The 19,982-nt window shown below is 43.6% G+C and overlaps 2 protein-coding genes across 2 annotated transcripts in view; both read right to left on the reverse strand.

Annotated features, from left to right (window-relative positions):
• ZBTB38 (zinc finger and BTB domain containing 38) overlaps window positions 1-19,982 on the reverse strand; it is a 120,952-nt gene that overhangs the window by 85,106 nt on the left and 15,864 nt on the right. The window lies entirely within an intron of this gene.
• LOC308530066 (small ribosomal subunit protein eS1-like) lies at window positions 9,426-10,259 on the reverse strand. The gene has a single exon (XM_081106537.1). The coding sequence runs from the start codon at window positions 10,249-10,251 to the stop codon at window positions 9,496-9,498; it is 756 nt and encodes a 251-aa protein (XP_080962663.1). The 5' UTR covers window positions 10,252-10,259; the 3' UTR covers window positions 9,426-9,495.

Below are 19,982 nucleotides of genomic sequence, written 5' to 3' on the forward strand. Positions count from 1 at the left end.
CTACCTAAGCCTCTTCATCCCACAGCTTCAGCCTCTCCTTTCTCCCAAGCTCCCTACAAAGTGTCTTCTCCAGCCCTAACCAATGTTTTTTGAATCCTTCTCCTTCTGCCCAGTACTGATGGGGCAGGAGAAGAAACTGGATAAAGCCAGGACCCTTTTTAGTGGGCAGGAAAAAAGAAAAGAAGAAGCACTCAAACTTGATTTATGTCTCCTCACTCATATAGAGTGTTTAGTGCAATGTCTGATACAACATAAGGACTCAATAAATGTCTGGGCTTTAATTTTGTTGTGGTGGTGATTGCATTATGTCAGTGATTTTCAACTGGTGTGATGCAAGAATTTTTTAAATGCAATACTTGACTATTGAGTCAGAAGCACTGACCTCTTTTCCCTTAGATTGTCAAATTAAAAAATGACAACAGCCAACACAACCTTAGCTGTCCAGTGTGAATGAATCAAAATTATACCTATCTTTTTGTAATATTGGCAAAAAAAATTTTTTTTGGTGTGCTGCAGAATTTTAGTAATTAGTTATGTGTGCCAAGAGATAAAAAAGGTTGAAAATTACTGCATTATGCCCATCTATACTTTGTTAATTGTGTGGGCTTTAGATCATGGCTTCTGAGAATCTAGCATAGAGGCTACTACCCAAGTGCCCATTCTCACTCATTCAGATGAATTTGGGGTTGGTGTTCATCTTTTCTCCTCTTACAACAAGCATGTCAAACTCGTGGCCTGCGAGCCACATGCCTCATTTACTTGGCCCGTGTTAGCCTTTGAGTTTGATATGCTTGTCTTACATCATTCCTCAGAGAATCACTCCCAGAAAATTGTTAAAAGTTTATCTTTACCCTAGCCGGTTTGACTTAGTGGCTAGGCAGGGGTGGGCAAACTTTTTGACTCGAGGGCCACAATGGGTTCTTAAACTGGACCGGAGGGCCGGAACAAAAGCATGGATGGAGTGTTTGTGTGAACTAATATAAATTCAAAGTAAACATCATTACATAAGAGGGTACGGTCTTTTTTTAAAAAAATTTTATTCATTTCAAACGGGCCGGATCCGGCCAGCGGGCCATAGTTTGCCCACGGCTGGGCTAGAGCGTTGGCCTGTGGACTGAAGAGTCCCAGGTTTGATTCCCGTCAAGGGCACATGCCGGGGTTACATGCTCGGTTCCCAGTAGGGGGAGTGCAGGAGGCAGCTGATCAATGATTCTCTCTCATCATTGATGTTTCTATCTCTCGCTCCCTCTCTCTTCCTCTCTGAAATCAATAAAATATATATTTTTTAAAAAGTTTATCTTCAAGTTTTCTGAGTCATGTTTGGGGACCTATCTCCACCTATCTCCTATTTTTTCCACTCACCCAGCACCAGAACCCTATGCTTCCTTCTCTCCTCTCACAAAACTTCCTAGTGTAGTGCTTCTAAAACTGCAGGTCAGGGGCTTCTGGTCAAGATGGTGGCATAGGTAAATGCAGTACTTGAATCCTCCCACAATCACATCAAAGATACAACTAAACTTGAGAACAACCATCATTCAGAACTGCCTAAAATCTAGTTGAATGGAAGTCCTACAACTAGGGAATTAAAAGAGAAGACACATTGAGACTAGTAGGAGGGGTGGAGACATGGGATAGATTGGTTCCACACCCACATGTAGCAATTTATAATTGAGAGGGATATCTTGGCTGTGGAGCCCCCCCTCCCCACTTGAAGAGCAAGGGGTCCCAGCCCCATACCAGACCCCCCAGCCCAGGGTTTCAGTGCCAGGAAGAGAAGTCCCCATAACTTTAGGCTATAAAAACTATTGGGTTATTGTGGCTGAGTGACACAGAGGCTGCTGGAGACACAGGCAGTTCCTCTTAAAGGCCCATATGAGGACTTACTCAAATTCCAGTGTTGGGGCAGCAGCTTGAAAGGAACCAGGGACATAAAGGGAGGTACTCAATTGTTTAGTTATTAGAATAAAGCTGAAAGGGGGCAGCTTTCTGCCAGACAAAAGTGCTGGCACATGCCACTGTTCCTTTGTTGAGCCCTCTCCCCCAAAGAGCCGAAAAGCAGGTGCCATATCTGAGTCATTATCAACCTGGCTCACACTGTTTGCCCCACCCTGGTGATTCCCTGAGACCCTGCCCCAACCTATTTTGTGCTCATCTAAGCTGTTTCCAGTGGCTTTTCCATACAACTGGCCTGTCTTGGCTCATTCTTCAAATGTTCCTAAAATCTCTCAAACAAGCAGCATCTAGCCTCTGCATACTCTGTACCTCTTGCTAAGTGGCCCCGGGTCTGACGCTAGCGACAGTCGGTCTTGGTTCACAGATTAGCCTCTCCTGGGCAACTTCAAGCCCAACACAATTAGCAGGCATCTGTAGATCACTCTATAGCTGTGCCAAATGGCCCCAGGCAGGGTGACTTTGCACCTCCCAGGATGCCCCAGAGCCAGGGCATCCAGTGGGCAACTTTAGACCACACTGGATCACAACCCTACTGCCTCCCTGAGCAACACATTCAAGGGGCAAAGTTGGTGAGCACCAAAGCCCCGCTGAAGCAAGTCCTGCTCCATAGGGTCAACTCCTACACAGCAGCTCTTCCCCTATAGTCACATCTGGTCCTCACAGCTGACTGGCCAGAGGGTTAATTCTTCCCAGTGATGCCAAAAGCAATCAAGGCTCATCTAATCTACAACAGGATAGTACACACAGCCCACACAGGGGTGCACCTGGAGCTATCAGCGCAGTTGATGAGGGAGGCTGCGTCACTGGGCCCTATAGGACACTTACTACACAAGACCACTCTACCAATTCCAGGAACGATAGCAGCTCTACTTAATACATAAAAACAAACACAGGGAAGCAACCAAAATGCAGAGAAAAAGAAACATGTCCCAAAAGAAAGAACAGAAGAAATATACAGAAACAGAACTAAATTAAATGGAGGTAGGCAAACTACCAGATTCAAAGTTCAAAACAATGGTTTTAAGGATGCTCAAAGAACTTAGTGATAACTTCAAGGAACTCAGTGAGAACTTCAACAGCATGAAAAAGGACATAGGCACTACTGAAAAACCCAGTCAGAAATGAACACTAACTAACTGAAATAAAGAATGATTTACAGGGAATCAACAGTAGAGTACAGGATGCCAAGAATCTAATCAGTGATTTGGAATATGAAGAAGCAAAAAATACCCAATCAGAACAGCAGTAAAGAAAAAAAAAATTTTAATCCCCAAATATGAAGTTAGTGTAAGGAGACTCTGGGACAACTTCAAATGTACCAACATTTGCATCATGGGGGTGCCGAAAGAAGAAGAGACAGAGCAAGGAAATGGAAACCTAAGTGAAAAAATAATTACAGAAAACTTCCCTTACCTGGTGAAAGAAATAGACATATAAATCCAGGAACTGCAGAGTTGAACAAGATGAACCCAAAGAGGTCCATACCAAGACACATCATAATTAAAATGCAAAAGTTTAAAGACAAAGAGAAAATCTTAAAAGCAGTTAGTTACCTACAAGGGAGCTCCCATAAGACTGTCAGCTGATTTCTCAAAAGAAACTTTGCAGGCCAGAAGGGAATGGCAAGAAATATTCAAATTAATGAAATACAACCAAAATTACTCTACCCAGCAAAGCTGTCATATAAAATCAAAGGTCAGATAAAGAGTTTCCCAGAGAAGAAAAAGCTGAAGTAGTTCATCACCACCAAATCAGTATTACATGAAATGTTAAAGGTCTTCTTTAAAAAAACGGAAAAAGATAAAAAATATGAATTATAATATGGCAATAAAACATATCTATCAACAACTGAATCAAAAAATTAAAATAAGTGAATAAACAGAACAGAAACAGACTCATAGAAACAGAGAACATTTTGATGGTTGCCAGATGGGAGGGGAGTTGGGGGGGATGGGTGAAAAAGGTGAAGGTATTTAGAAGTACAAATTAGTAGTTACAGAGTAATCATGGGGTTGTAAAGTATAGCTTAAGTTATGTAGTCAATAATCTATAATAATGAAAGGGTAATATGCTAATTAGACCAGAGGTCATTCTGGACATCATTCCAGGCATCCTTCTGGACGAAGCTGAGGCCGAAGTGAAGCCCGGGTCCTGGGTGCCTGCTGGTGGTCAGAGGGAAGCCACCCAGGTCCCTGGTGCCAGATGGCAGAGGGAAGCTGGTGCCGGCAGCCAGGGGAAGGAAGACCTACTCTTGCACAAATTTCATGTATCAGGCCTCTAGTATTCTAATAACTATATATGGTCTCTGGTAGCTGTGAGATTATTTAGGATGATCACTTTAGTAAGTTTTATAATGTCTAATCACTGGAGTGTACACCTGACACTAATATAGTATTGTAGTCAACTGTAATGAAAAAAAAATTATTTAAATAAAACTATAGATTAGGACCCATTGCTTACTGAGTCAGAACAAGCATTGATTCAAGTGACAAAATAAAACAGATCATAAAGTGTCCAAGTGCATTCATTATAAGTAAGACTTCTGTTTCAGTTTTGTAATGTGTGCATAAGCTGAGTCTCTCTATGAAACATTTCTTACTGTGGTTCAGGGCTTTAAAACAAGTTTCAAAAACAGTGTTGGAGATCTTTCACTTTCATTACTTTCGGTATTACAATATTTAAACAACTCACAAGAGCATAAAATAACACTCCACCAAGTGGTCTGTCTGTTTTGAGGCGGATCAAACCCTTAAGTCCCAGGGATGCAGTTTCAGCAGCAGTGAAGGATTTGGGGGCATCGAAGACTTTTCCTGTATTTATAAGGCCTAACTTTTTAGAGCTATGACTCATCTGACTGCCTGATGAAGAGTGTTTAAAAAGCAAATAACATTTTGCTCCCTTTCACCAAATCTAAAAACGCAGATTTTTATGGCACAAAGCACAAAGACAGATAGCTCCTCATGCCTTGTGGTTAAAAGTTACCACTCTTAACATCAAAGGCTATTTATTAAAGGCCAGGCTACCGGAAACAGAGACAACCAAGCCTGAGAGGAGAGGAAAACAAAGTTCCCTGAGTGCTCTGCTCTGTCCTTTGTGTGGCAGTGTCCCCTCTAGTGGCTCTGGAGGAAAAGAGCTTCTGGAAAACACATTTACAGAGTCACAGCTGATGCAATCCGAGGATGTTGGTGCTTCCAGGGAGCGCAAGAGCACCTGGTTGAAGGTCTCCTGTCATAGATGAGAACTTGAAGGCAGAGCAGTGGTTCTTAACCAGGGTTGATCCTGCCCCCAGGGAACATTTGACGACTTCTGCAGACATTTTTGGCTGTTATTTGGATAGGGGGTGGGGATACTGCGGTCATCAATAAGTAGAGGCCAGGCATGCTGCTAAACATCCTACAATACACAGGACAATGCCCCATAACAAAGAATTATCTGGCCCAAAATGTCTATAGTTAGGTGGGTTAAAGAAATGGTGTGATCTAACCTAGGTCTTGCAGCTTTCCCCATCAGCTTTATGAAGATACTAGAGGCCCGATGCATGAAATTTGTGCAAGAGTAGGCATTCCTTTCCCCGGCTGCCGGCACCAGCTTCCCTCTGGCACCTGGGACCTGGGCTTCCCTCACAGCCCCAGCTTTGTCCGGAAAGTTGTCCAGTCTAATTAGCATATTGTGCTTTTATTATTATAGATAATTGACATATAACCAAAGACTTGCAGCTTATTCATAGCTTTTGGCAGCTCAGGCTAAGTGCTCTCTTTTTAAAAAATTTATTTTAAAAAGTTGTTATTGGAATTGTGAAAAATTCAAAAGCAATACATGCTTATAACTTAAAGCAATATATTAAAAGACTTTCTATGCTTCCCATAATCCATGTTAGCATCCTTGGTGATTATTAGGTGGGACTATATTGAAATCCCGACTTTAGATCATTTTTGACTTACAATAATGGCAATTTCCTCTGGTTATATTTAAGATGTTCATCCACTTCTCCATTGTACACCAAACAAAAGGATACTTTTGATTTTGGTTTTTATACAAAAGTTGGATTAGAAACACACATTACTTTACAACTTTTTCTATTTAATAAATACCTCTTCAGATAAAAAATAAGGATATCCTCTGTTTCCAGAAGTTTGGAATGCTCAGTAATATGGGTTCCAAGGAGCTAAGATGGTTTATGGAGAGGCATTCAAATGACACTGAGTCACCTGGTGTGTGTCTTTAATATTCATCTCTCCGACACTTGAGATTTCACACTTTTCTAGAGAGGTTGGCTCAGGATTAGAATCTTCTGTAGGCCATGCTATCTAAATAGTAATGAGTAACATCCTTTTTTTTGCCTTTGTATTTATTATTACAGGAACTTTCTAGTTTGATCAAGTAATGCTGGTTTTCTATTGGTTGTGGTATTATAAAACTTCATTTTATAACAAATTTACATGTACTGGTTAATGTTATGTGTCAATTTGACTGGATCACAGGGTGCCCAGATATTTGGCTAAATATTATTTCAGAGTGTGTCTGTGAGGGTGTTTCCGCATGAGATGAGCATTTGAATGGGTGGACTGAGTAAAAGCAGATGGCCCTCCCCAGTGTGGGTGGGCCTCTTACAATTCGTTGAGGGCCTGAATAGAACAAAAAGGCAGGGGCAGGGGGAATCTGGCCTCTCTCTGCCTGACTGCTTGAGCGAAGTCATCCTATTCTTGCACCCACAGGCTGAGGTTTACACACTTACACCATGGTCTCGCCTGGTTCTCAGGACTACAATGGCTTTCCTGGGTCTATAGCTTGCCGATGGTGGAACACTGGACATCTCAGCCTCCACAAAAGTGTGAGCCAATTCCTCATAATCAATCATCAATCCCCCTCTCTCCCTCCCGGCCTACATTTGTATATGTATCTATTAGTTCTGTTTCTCAGGAGAAGCCTGGAGCCACTTCAAATAAAAATGTTTTAAGACTGATTTAAGTTTGGTTAAGATGGATATCAGTACTAACTGAACAAATAACACATTTTTTTTTAAAGGGGCAAAGAATATGAACAAGTAATTTGTGTAAAAAAAATAGAAATGACAAAATATCATATAACAGATATTCAACATCGGCAGCATCAGGGAAACAGAGAACAATACAATGAGGGCCATCTGCCTATCAGACAGGCAAACATGGAAAAGACCGAGATTATCCATAGGTGTCAAGTGTATGGGGAAAAGATCTCACATAAATAGTAGTGTTGCATATATATTATAACATATATAATTTTTTCAAGGGCAATTTGGTAGGATCTAATTATTTTCTACAATGAACAGTAGTACATTCATAATTCCCAAGTGAACTTTAAAAAAGCCACTCTTAATGATTAATGAAGGAAACCTCAAATCCTTTCTCAATTCCCTCATTCTAAGAGATTTCTATAGAACACACTTTTAGAGATAATTTTCAGGTTGTTCCTAATACTGAGCAAGGAAGCCTGGCAGTGATAATCATCTTTAAAAGCCCAACTCTAGCCCTAGCCAGTTTGGCTTAGTGGATGGGACATTGGCCTGCAGACTGAAGGATCCTGGGTTCAATTCTGGTCAAGGACACCTGCCTGGGTTGCAGTCTTGATCCCTAGTAGAGGGTGTGCAGGAGGCAGCCAATTAATGATTCTCTCTCATCATTGATGTTTCTATCTCTCTCCCACTCCCTTCCTCTGTGAAATCAATAAAAATATTAAAAGAAAAAAAAAAGCCCAACTCTATCTAAGTGAGAATTCCTTTTAAGCATTCTCCGTATTAGCCTGGAGCAATATTAGTCCTGTTACCTGGCTCTTAACAGGATGTATCACCCACTGACTGGCTGTCCGGGAAGAGGAGGATTGAGCGGGCAGGGGAAGGAGGGTGCAGGATGAGGGCTGGGGGAAGGGGAGGGGAGGATGGGAGGACCAATTGTGTACGGGTTTCTCTCGCCCTGGCTTCCCTCTATCAACATTCAGTTGTATAAATGATTTTTGTTTCCCTGCTGTTTGAGCTTTAATATAAGGCTGAGTCTTAGAACAGAGTTTTAACAATCTTTACTGTCAACCAAATACCCAGGCTTTTCCTGAGCCTGGCACATTCGCTTAACCCACTATCCTTTCTAAACAGGGTCTTACCAGCCTTATAACACCTTTCTTTATATGAGCTAGAAAAGTGTCAGCCAGGCTGCAGGACTCTGTGAGGGGAGGGAGTCCAGGCACTCTTGGTCCTGGGCCTCTGTACTAGCAATCCTGTTCCTCACACCAGCCATAGCCCAACTGCTGCACAGGAAATCTTTGCAAATTGCCATTTCCTCATCTCAAATGGTCACAGGACACAGCGGCACCTGCTACAGTTAATGCTGCAGACATGTGGCTCAGGTTTCTTTCCATGGCTTCTCCTTCTAAGGGGCCCTCTGAGATTTCATCAGGGGTCCTCTGTTAATGCGTTTAGTCCCCCTGCCCCACCTCCATCACACACACTAACACACCCCTAACACTACAGGCTCAGTGTTCACCCATGAGACAGAATGTGATGGAGAAGTTAACTGGTATCTCATCCTTTTACTGCTGAGCTCTTATCGGCAAAGAGGAATGATAAGGTAATTTGCTTCTTGGCCTTGAGTTTTAAGTTCTAGGCTTCCCTTTCTCAGGGAAAAACAAATGGCCCTTTGTGTTTCAGAGTCTTAAACAGAGAAGTTTCTAGGCCCCTCCATTCAGGACAAAGCCCCTCCACTCAGATCTTTGTTCGGAAACTATATTTATTATGAATTACTCAGGATGCGGAAGACAGTTGCTGCAATTAAAGAAGAGAAGTGTGACCCAGCCCTATGGTGCTTCCCTGAGATGGAGAAATCCCTGTGTGTGTGTGTGTGTGTGTGTGTGTGTGTAGGGGTAGTGGGTGCAGGTTTCCTGGGTGGCAGGGGTCTGTGTACCCCCACCCCTGTAGGAACTCAGGTGGGAGACTGGACACTACACACTCCTGCTTGACGGCCTGGGTGAGGGTTTCCATGGATAACCTGTGGCCAGTGGAGAGAGGAGCACAGCACCAAAAAGCTTCTCCAGCGTCCTCCCAGGGCCTTCCCTGACTAGCAGAAGAGGCTATCACATGGGTTAGAGGAAGAAGCAGTGGTAACCATGGCACCCACCATGGTACCCATCAGGATACCCCCACTTTCCTGGGCTCATGAAAGCCTGGGCTCATGCAGTCTCAGAGGGCCCCTTAGAAGGAGAAGCCATGGAAAGAAACCTGAGCCACGTGTCTGCAGCATTAACTGTAGCAGGTGCCGCTGTGTCCTGTGACCATCTGAGATGAGGAAATGGCAATTTGCAAAGGTTTCCTGTGCGGCAGTTGGGGACAGGGTCAGGGAGACCCTGTAATCCTGATATTAAGCTCTTCCCCAACCTTGGGGAGTAGGAACTTGAAGCCAAGTTTAATTTAATTTAATTTTATTTTATTTTATTTTTATCACGAATAGGTTTTTTTAATTGTCATGAAATGTCTGAATTTTAAACAGATTCTTGGACTGGGGGCTCATATCCATCAGCTCATTCAACTTTAGCACCTGTCTCATCCCCAGTAGCTCTTCCAGAACTGCTACCTTCACCATGAAGCTCCATGAGTTTTCCCAATTCAAACTTGGGCTTCTTCAGCATTTTGACTTTTCTAACAAAGACATCATGGAGCGGATAAATAGATTGGCAAGCCTTTTCTATGTCTTTTCCAATGCTGTCTGGAATCAATTTATTGACCACTTCTTTCAAGTCATTTGTCTGCACCTCTCGGGTCATGATTTCCATCATCTTCTTCCGGATTTGGCGAACCTGCTGATGCTGAGCATAAGAGGTCTTCCGAATCTGATTGTTGCGCTTTTTAGTAAAACCAACACAGAAGAGACGAAGCAAATAACCATCGGTAGTCTTGACATCGACATGAGCTTCAATCATGGTCTGCCACTTCTTGAACATCGAGCACATTTTGTCCCGGGTAAGGTCCATGCCATGGAAATTAGTCAGGCAGTTTTTGCCCTGAACATCCTCAGTAATTAGCTTGAATTTTCTAAATGCAACTTCATCATTCTGCAGATCAGCTAGGCTCACTTCAAAAACACGACCCTTGAGACCATCAGATGCAATTTTGGTTCCTTGAGTTCTCGTAACCAGTGTTTTTCCAATGTTTCTTATATTGAACATAGCTGGTGCTTTCACATCATACCAATCTTTCTTAGAAAATGGATCAACCACTTTCTTCTTGGCTCCCTTTTTGCCGCCTTTCGTAAGGCGCTTGTTCTTGCCCACCGCCATGGTGCTGCTCAGAGACTACTTTGATTTTAGATACATATAGAATGTGGCATGCTTTGCACCTGGGTATTGTGTAGCAATTCTTACCTGTTACCCACATTTCTCTCTATAATGTAATCTATGGAATGTCTCCTTGGAAAGAGAGGGGCTCCTGCATTTTGAGCAGAGTTTCCTCCACTCCTTCCTCTCATCATAATCTTTACTTCATAGACATTCTCCCTTGTCTAAACAACAGATATAGTTATGCATATTATAATATGCATATATTAATTTATCAGAAATACGAGTTCTCAGGACCTTCCCAAGTGCTCTAATCCCCATTTAAAAATAGATAAAAACAGATCTTCAAGAAAAATCATGAAAATGCGGCCTGAAATTGGGGCCCGCCAACCTACACCTAGCTCTTGATTATACTAGCGATTCTCCCAGTGCCCAGTAGAAACCAACTGGGGAACAACTAAGTGGACTGCAAGTCCCTAGGCAAATGGATTGAGTTCCTTTGACTCCGAGTTTTAAAGTAACAGCACTACACAAAAAGGCAAAGTGCTAGGCACTCTGGAGATACCGAGAAGAAAAAGACACGAGTCCTGCCAGGAGGGAGGCCCCGGCTCACTGGAGATATAAGACTGTGGACCATGAAGTCCTCAGTGGGGCTGAGCTTGTAGGTAGGAAATGGGAAACTTAGAGAGCCAAAAAGACTGGAGGAGTCAGGAATGTCTTCCTAGAGGAGGGGTACTGGGAAACAACACTTGCCCGTCCAATGTCCTAATTTCAGTTGGCTGGAAGAGAGAGTGGAAGGGAAAGAGGAGGACGTTTCAAGGACTTGAACAAAGTGACATGTGAGAAGAGTCATTGCTTGGTTATGAGGTAGACAATGCATGTTGGGAGTAAAGGAGAATACATGGAGTTAGACCTGGAACGTGGGACCAGCTGTAGATGGCTTTCATCCCGGGGCAGAAAAGTTCAGACATAAGCAGCTGGGTTTACAGCATGGGAATTACATGATGAGCAGGATTTAAGGGTGATTAGCAGGCAGCTCCCATGGGAGATACCAAGTGTTAGCAGTTCTCTGAGTCTGTAATGATTTCTTTGTAATAATGCTTATGGTGTTTTTTAAAAGTTGACTTTGAGATGCAAACATTGTGTGTGTCTGTGCAGAGAACTTCTAAAGAAGTTTATACCATGATATGACTTAATCCACGTTATTAGTAAGAGAGAATGGAGGGATTATTGACTTATGAAATCAACAAGTGCAATCAGGCGGAGCTGGGTTGAAGAAATTTGGGAGCTAGCATTAAGACCAGGTGCACAAGTATTGACTTCATTAGGAGGTTATGAAAAACTGCAGAAGTTGGCTGACACTACGTTGTTCTATAAGACGACACTTGCAGGAGGAACAACTGGAGTGTCCCTAGAGGCAACTGCTGGAGTCCAGGATAGCTCCTGAGAAGCCATCTATATATATAAAAGGCTAATATGCTAAGTGTTTGTCCGACTGGTCGCTATGATGCACACTGACCACCAGGGGCAGACACTCAACACAGGAGCTGCTGAGCTGCAGTGACTTGGCAGCGGCCTGAAACCAGAGAGGAGGGAGCCCAATTCCTCGCAGGGCCGTGCAATTCCACCTTTGGCCATGGGTTATGTTGTTGCTGGGCACCGTTGGCCCCGAATCTGGTTTACTGCACACTTGCATTTGTGTTCCACACCCTGTACGACAGCAACTTTTCAGAGTGCCCTCTCACACTCTGGGACCCCTTGGGGGATGTCAGAGAGCCGGTTTCAGCCTACTCCCCGCAGGACAGGTGGAGGGACCCAACTGCTGGAGGGACCCAGGTCACTCTGCAGAAGCCCTTTGAGCTACAGCTGCACCCCACTGGCTGGGGAGGGCCCGCGGGAGGTTGGCACCAGGGTGTGTCTGGCCCTGTGTCGCCCAGTCCCGGCCCGTCAGCCACCTTCTAATTAATTTCCTTTCAATGTACATGAATCCATGCACCAGGTCACTAGTCTAAGATAAAGGCAAGTAACGTAACACCTGGGAGCAGCATCATTGCACTCAATGTCAGATTTTGCCATGTTCAGTCATTCATTTGCTCATTCACTCAAATTCACTCATTCCCTCAAATTCATTTATTCATTCAAGTAATTATACCTGCTGAGGCACTATGAATGGTGCAGACTTCAATAATCAATGGCAGAGACAGACATGCACATGAATAGTGGCAGCTCAGAGCTATTGTTCTCTCTTTCCTTCATCCCCCTCTGTCCCATCCCCATCTCCCCCACGTACTGGAAAAGTGAAATATTTGTTGCGTTGGTAGGTGACTGGTTCAGTTTTCCTCCATGAGTTCCAACGTCAATTTTTGCTTTTTGTATAATAACATGAGTGAGTGCATTCAATGAGAAGTTTCCAGAATTCCTTACTTTCCCCTTCCTTCTAAGGCAGCGGTTCTCAACCTGTGGGTCGCGACCCCTTTGGCGGTTGAACGACCCTTTCACAGGGGTCGCCTAAGACCATCCTGCATATCAGGTATTTACATTACGATTCGTAACAGTAGCAACATTACAGTTATGAAGTAGCAACGAAAAAATTTTATGGTTGGGTCACAACATGAGGAACTCTATTTAAAGGGCCAGAAGGTTGAGAACCACTGTAAGGGGGTGAGGGTTGGAGGAAGGGTCTTGGTTTATCTGAGCTGAAGTAAGGGATGCAAAATGGAACAGGCTGGAGAAGGGGGATCACAAGATAAGATATATATTTTCAGTGACTATTAGCCATACAGCAAACAATATTTTCATTGCATCCTGTTCTCTCAGGATGCAATATCTCCTTGGGTATCTCTGAGAATATTAATTGGAGGTTTCTTTCTTCTCTTCTGTTTCGTATCTTTACTCTTTCCTTTGGGTCACTCTTGTGTTGATGTTTACGTATTTTTCCTGTTGTGGTCTTTCTTCAAATATTACTGGTCATCCTCAATTGTCTTTACTTCAAAATGAGGCTATAAGATGCTAAATGATATTTTGTGCTTTTTGCACCTGGGAGGGGCTTGTTAGTTGGGCCTTTACTTGTGATGCTTTAGCTCCACCAGTTCCTTGCTGTGTGGTGTTAGGCAAGTTATCACAGCCCTCTGTGCTTCGGTTTCTTCCTATAGTTGCTGTGAGCATTAAATGAATTAATATATATTTACTATAGTGCTATGTAACTATTTGCTGCTTCTATTAGTTGTACTATGATTATTTGGCAGACACCCTGCTGTTAACTAAGGAGCTCCTAAATGCCAGTATGTCAGGGGGTTTATCCCTGGGACCACTGCATTTTTTTAGAGAATAAAAAAATGTGTTTTATTGGGGGAGGGAGGAAGGTAGAGGGGAGAGCCCATCTGGCTGCCAAGTGGGGTGAGAAGCCCACTGCTCCTTTGTGCTATTCTGTCCATCACCATAATGTCAGTCCCATCACTCACTCGGTTGATGTTAATGAATTGCCTAGTGTCCCAAGTCCTGCTTTGCCAAAGATTTCCTTCTCGTTTTTTTCCTTCTCCAACCTCCCACTTACGTAATAAAAGTTTAGCTTCCTCTGTTCTCTTTCTTCTGCCACTGCTCCTCCATCCTCTCTTTACCACCAGAAATTCTTTGAAATCTCTTATCTGCTGAGAGGTCCTCTGCCATAACTGGGTATATATCACCTTTTAAATGCATTTATTATCTTTTAGGGGCATCTGGCATCGTTAATCAGATAGTCATATACTCTCTTGACAGACACAGGGCCAGGTCCCATGTCTAAAATCCTGGCTCTTTTACCTGCTACACTTGTGAGATCCTTTAAGCTTGGGCAAGATGAGGAAGGGAGGAGAGAAAGGAAATGGTAGCCAAAATGGCTTGCTTTTGTTGAGGGCCCTTAGAAAACAGTCTACTAATGCATTCCCCTCCTGGAATGATACAGTCAATATGAATTTGCAGTTAGCAGGAGAGAGGGTTTTAGGCAAAGGTTCAAGAAAGATCTTGCAAGTAATGATCAAAATAAATCACGTAATGAGGGAGATATAAATTACTTCTGAGTTGCAAGTTATTATGAGCATTTTACTGTAACTACTACCCGGTCATTCCTCCAGGATGTTATTGCTGGAAGCCAATATGTATATCAACTCAAGAATGGATGTGGGCTATGTCTGCAAAATACAATAGTAGTTCTATTATGAATAACATAGTAATGGCTTAGGACTCACTATTTCCATTACATTTATCATATGAACATATTGAGTAAAATTAGGACACTGCTTTGAAGCTCTAGATAGTGGAATTTCACACACATTTATGAAATGTAAGTATTTTAAAAATCTTACCGGCAAGTAATAATAACTTCAACTAATTACAAACTACCCTTCGAACAAACAATTACAGATAATAATAGATTGGTAACCACAACCCTAATTAAACAGTTTGCTAATAGCTAATCTATGTTAAAGGAAAAGGTGTTTTTTTTGTTGTTGTTTTTTAATATATTTTATTGATTTTATACAGAGAGGAAGGGAGAGAGATAGAGAGTTAGAAACATCGATGGGGGAGAAACATCGATCAGCCGCCTCCTGCACATATCCTACTGGGGATGTGCCCGCAACCCAGGTACATGCCCTTGACCGGAATCGAACCTGGGACCTTTCAGTCCGCAGGCCGACGCTCTATCCACTGAGCCAAACCGGTTTCGGCAGGAAAAGGTGTTTTACTGGTAAGCCTGACACATGTTAGCAGTCAGGGTCTAACCAGAATAACAGAAACCACGAACATATTGATAAAAGAGGGAATACAGTGCAGGGGATTGGTTACACATTTGACGGTGACCTACGGAGTTTAGTGACCGTGGGAAGTCACTCCCAATGGTGGGCAGAAGAGATGGTGTTACGGGAGCCCAGGGGTGGGCGTGACTGATGGCAGCGGGAGCCACAGAGGCCTTTCTGGCTGGGACTGGAGCCTTGCTACAGCTACTGTGAGAGGTGTCATCCAAGGGCAGGAAGCTTATTGAGAAACACCCTGGCCTTTCCCTTCCTCCACTGCTTCTCAGAGGTCAGCTCCCCTGAGACACAGAGCAGAGCAAGTGAAGGTGAGAAATGGATCTGAAAGCAACTGGGCCCACCACCTGCACAGCATATACATAGTATTCTACACAGTATGAATATTCTTTAAGATAGATGACAAGTGTCGATGTATAATATAAGTATATGTACATACACTTCTGCAGCTCTGTATGTACTCAGGTTAAATTGGAGCCATAGTCTTGGACAGTTGAGGCAGGACTATCTTAATGGATTAAGATCTGGTTCAAATGAGCCATATGTTGGCAGCAAAACGAAAACAGCACTAGGTGTTGTAAGAGAAAGTTTATTTAGAAAGTCAGAGAGGTAGAAGAAGTGAGCTGTAGAATAAATGGGCTCAGGAAACAAGTTACAGAGGCTAAAGAAGGGCCCTTGGAGCTTAGGAAAGAGAGAGGTGAGAAAACATTCCTGGGGGGAGGGAGCAAGGGTAGGGAAAGGCATGAGCATGCCCCCCAAGGGAGAGCTGCACTGGGTCCTCTGGCTTAAGGGTATTTATCTGGAGGTCTCAGGGGAGGATCCCAATCAGCTTTCCAGGTGTGACCTTTCAGGGTCCTGGTCTCCACTTGGTCAGCGCCAGGGCAAGGGGTCATTGTTAATGGAGCCGGTCCTGTTAGCCATGGCATCGCTTGCCTGGTTTTGCTGCTTTTCTGGGCCTAGGGCTGAAACGCAGCCTAGATGTACTTGATGAGGGTCAGAACCTCCTTGTCCTGGGGGTTTAATGTGTAATGGCTCTTCTCCAGCCCTCTCATTTGTTCCCCTCTAAGGGGGTCTAACCCACATGACTAGCAACATGCCAGGGGAGGAAAGGTTAGGGGAGGGTCTGAACCGTATGACCAGGGATATGAAAGGTCAGGGAGTCCGAACCAAATGGCCCAGTGATGTGCGGGGGGCTGGGTTGGGGAGGGGAGTGAACCTGGGGCGAGGGCCCGTTCTCCCAGTTTTGCCTGTTTCTAGGCACCTCGAGCTTTCTGTCCTGGGGACTTTCTGTACTGGCCCATCATACTAGCTCTGCTCATGTCTGTCTAACTGCCTACCCCACATAGACTACTGCTAATATATTTATCAATTAAATGACAATTTATTTTTTTAACTCAGGAAACACATCAACCAGCCACCTTTGGGCATGGCAACTTCTCCTTCTCTCATTTAATCTCTAATCCTACACTAGGGGCATATAGTCTAAGATGCAAAACTACAATTCCCATAAACGCCCACCCATATAGAACTCACAGGCTACGGCTTTTCTTTAAAAAAAAAAATGGTTGTTTTTTATTGATTTCAGAGAGGAAGGGAGAGGGAGAGGGAGAGAAAGATAAAAACATCAATGATGAGAGAGAGACTCATTGATCAGCTGCCTCCTGCACGCCCCCCACTGGGGGTTGAGCCCGCAACCTGAGCATGTGCCCTTGACTGGAATTGAACCCGGGACCCTTTAGTCCTCAGGCCAACGCTCTATCCACTCAGCCAAACCAGCAAGGACCTGTGTGGCTTTTTAAACCAACATCACCTACATTTAAGATTCTTTGATAAACTTCATGAGACTATAAAATAATGATACTCTGAATACTTTTCACAAATAATAAGAAGAATCTTTGATTCCTCCTTTATAAATGCGAGTGGTGGAAGTGCTGAGCTGGCTGTTTTCCCACACTCATTTCCTCCTGGCAGATGGCAGAATAAAACACTCACAGTAGACAGTGCCCTCTTTCAGAGACTTGGAAATATACGGGTACGTGGAGAAGGCTTGAGTCTTGGTCTCCTTCAGATTTGAGCATAAAGTCATAAAGGAAACCTGGAGAGTTTGAGAAATGCCTTCAACCTGTGCTTTTTAGAAAGTCGGCTGGCTGGCTACGTGGAGTGGCCCAGGCTGAGCCCAGCTGGACACTGACTCATTTCCTATTTACTCTGAGTCGAGCATCTCACCCCAACTTTCCCTCTGCTCCCTCGGCTAGACTTAAAGCCAAGAGGAAACAAAGACATTAAAGAAGCTGTAGATTGTGCTGCCTTTTCATTCACCTTTTGTTGCAATGAAATAATAGCTTGGATGAACAAAAGGGACCTGTACAATGAATTCTAAATAATTATAATAAAAATGGGTAGAAAGGAAGAAAGAAGAAAGAGTAGAATAAATTAAAGGAAGGAGCTAATGAAAAACTTGGCCAGTCAAAGGGAAGAGTTTATTTCAATGCTGCTACCCTCACCCTCACCCTCACCCCAGCCTGGACACTATTCACAAAGGAAGCTTCCTGGTAACTGGTCACCAGGAACATGGAAACAGTTGCTCCCAGCAGTTCAATCAGATTCTCTAGGGTGAGGCCCAGGTGTCAGTATTTTTTAAGAGATCCTCTGAGGTGACCCCCACCTTGGGTATAGCGTGGCCAAACGTGAATTTTGGAGGTGATTGTGTTAACTGGTAAGAGATCACAGTCACTATTTAGAGCAATGGCTCCCATTTGGGAGTTGTTCTAGAAAATTTTTCCCCCACACGGCGCCCTCAGTAAGCCAGAAAGTGCCACCCCCAGCCCTGCTGAGGACTGGCATCGCCTTCCACTCACGTGCTCTGAACAGAAGTGCTTAGTAGGAATGATCCTGTCCCCGGGAGGCCTTGGCAACTCCCCTTGGGGCTGTTTTTAGTTGCCAACATAATTAATGGGCCAGGGATGGGGGAAAGCCAAGCTGTCAGAATGGGTGAGGGCAGGGCCTCAGAAGGAAACTAACATTGGAAACCTATTGTTTGTTAGGCACTATGGATGGGCCCTTGAGAGAGGTCCACTCTCCCACTTCTTCACCCCAATACACACTCACACACCTCACATTATGCAGCTCTCCTGAGTTGAGGGAAGAGTAATATGCCAGTGCAGGGAAGCTCAGAGATGAATGCAAGGAAGAGATGAGAGAACACTGTCCTTGCATAATAAGGCTAGGATAATTATGCACATGAAATAGGGTCAAAGTTGAATTAACAGACGCCCTGTGAATCTCAAATGCAGATGGAAGGGGTTGGGAAAAGAAAAATCTATCCTGCAGCATGAGGTCTGCTTCATTTTTAGATACACAGGACAGCATGAGCTGGAGCCCACGCAGAACTCCATCATTCTTTAATGTTCACATCCCTGCATCCCCCTGTGCCAGAGTTCACCGTTTCCCACACATAGTCCAATACCAGCTGCTCAGGCCCATACATTCACCCACAGGCAGCCCTGTTATCACTCTGTACCTGTGTCCCCAGGACTGACCCTGATCACCCTCCCCAAAGCCTTTTTTTATTTTCTGCCATCCTAAGAACATTGCATCTTTCTTTCCCACGGAAACCACCAGAGTTTTTTCAAGGCCAGACATCTATCCAGAGTTGAGCCTCATCTTTTCAACTCACCCAAACACAGTTTTATCTAGTTTCTTTCTTTTGCAAAACCCCTCAGAAGCACATCGACAGGAGGTTGCTAACTCTTGACAATATACAGTAAATTCTAGATCCGTGATTACAAGAAGGGTCTAGAAATACATCAGGTCTGCCTATCCTCTTGAGATGATGGGAAATTACCTTTATTTCTTCCCTAGGATTGGCAATAGCAGCTGTGGTAGGTAGAATAATAGCTCCCTGGAGATGTCTACATCCTAATCTCAAGCACCTGTGAATATGTCACTATATCTGGAAAAGGGGGCTTTGCAGACATCATTAAGGTCATGAACCTTGAGACGGGGTATTATCCTAAAGTCAGTGGTCGGCAAACTCATTAGTCAACAGAGCCAAATATCAACAGTACAACGATTGAAATTTCTTTTGAGAGCCAAATTTTTTAAACTTAAACTATATAGGTAGGTACATTTTTATTAACTTAATTAGGGTACTCCTATGGCTTAGGAAGAGCCACACTCAAGGCATGTGGCTCGCGAGCCACAGTTTGCCAACCACGGTCCTAAGTGATCTGAGGGAGCCCAATGTAATCACGGGAGTCCTTAAAAACAGAGACCCTTTCCCAGGTGTGGTCAGTGAGAGGGAAATGTAACTATGGAAGAAGGGCCACAGGGACATAACATCACTGCCTTTGAAGATGAAGGAAGAGAGCCATGAGCCAAGGAATGGGGACAACTTCTAAAATTTGGGTGGGGCAGGGAACCGGATTCTCCCCTAGAGCCTCCAGAAAGACACACACAGCTCTGCAGACTCCCTGACTTTAGCCCAGTGGGACCCACATCAGACTTATGACCCATAGAACTGTAAGATAATAAATGTGTGTTTTAAGCCACCAAGTTCACGGTGATTTATTAAAGCAACAATGGAAAACTAATGCAGAGTTGATTAAAACATGGCTAAAGCTGACCACAGTTTGAGGTCTCCTCTACTGCTATAACTAAAATACAAGTACACTTGGGTCCTAAGGTAAATGAGACATGTAAATAGATTTTGTGCTTTGGACTTACTGTGAGAGCCATGTAAGCCGTTTTGAAATAGTAGATTTTAAGTAGACTTATTATTACTTAATAATAAATCACCTGACCTCTCCGGGCCCCAGTGTCCTCAGCTGTAAATTGAAGAGAGGTTTGGAGTTTCTACTTGATCATCTCTAAGCTTGTTTTTACTCTAACGTTTAATAAGCTTAATAATAACAAAAGTCAAGACCACTCCTGGTGGCATGCTGGGCTAAG

Source organism: Myotis nattereri (genome assembly GCF_964212035.1).
Source record: "Myotis nattereri genome assembly, chromosome: 14".
In the NCBI taxonomy this organism is placed as follows: domain Eukaryota; kingdom Metazoa; phylum Chordata; class Mammalia; order Chiroptera; family Vespertilionidae; genus Myotis; species Myotis nattereri.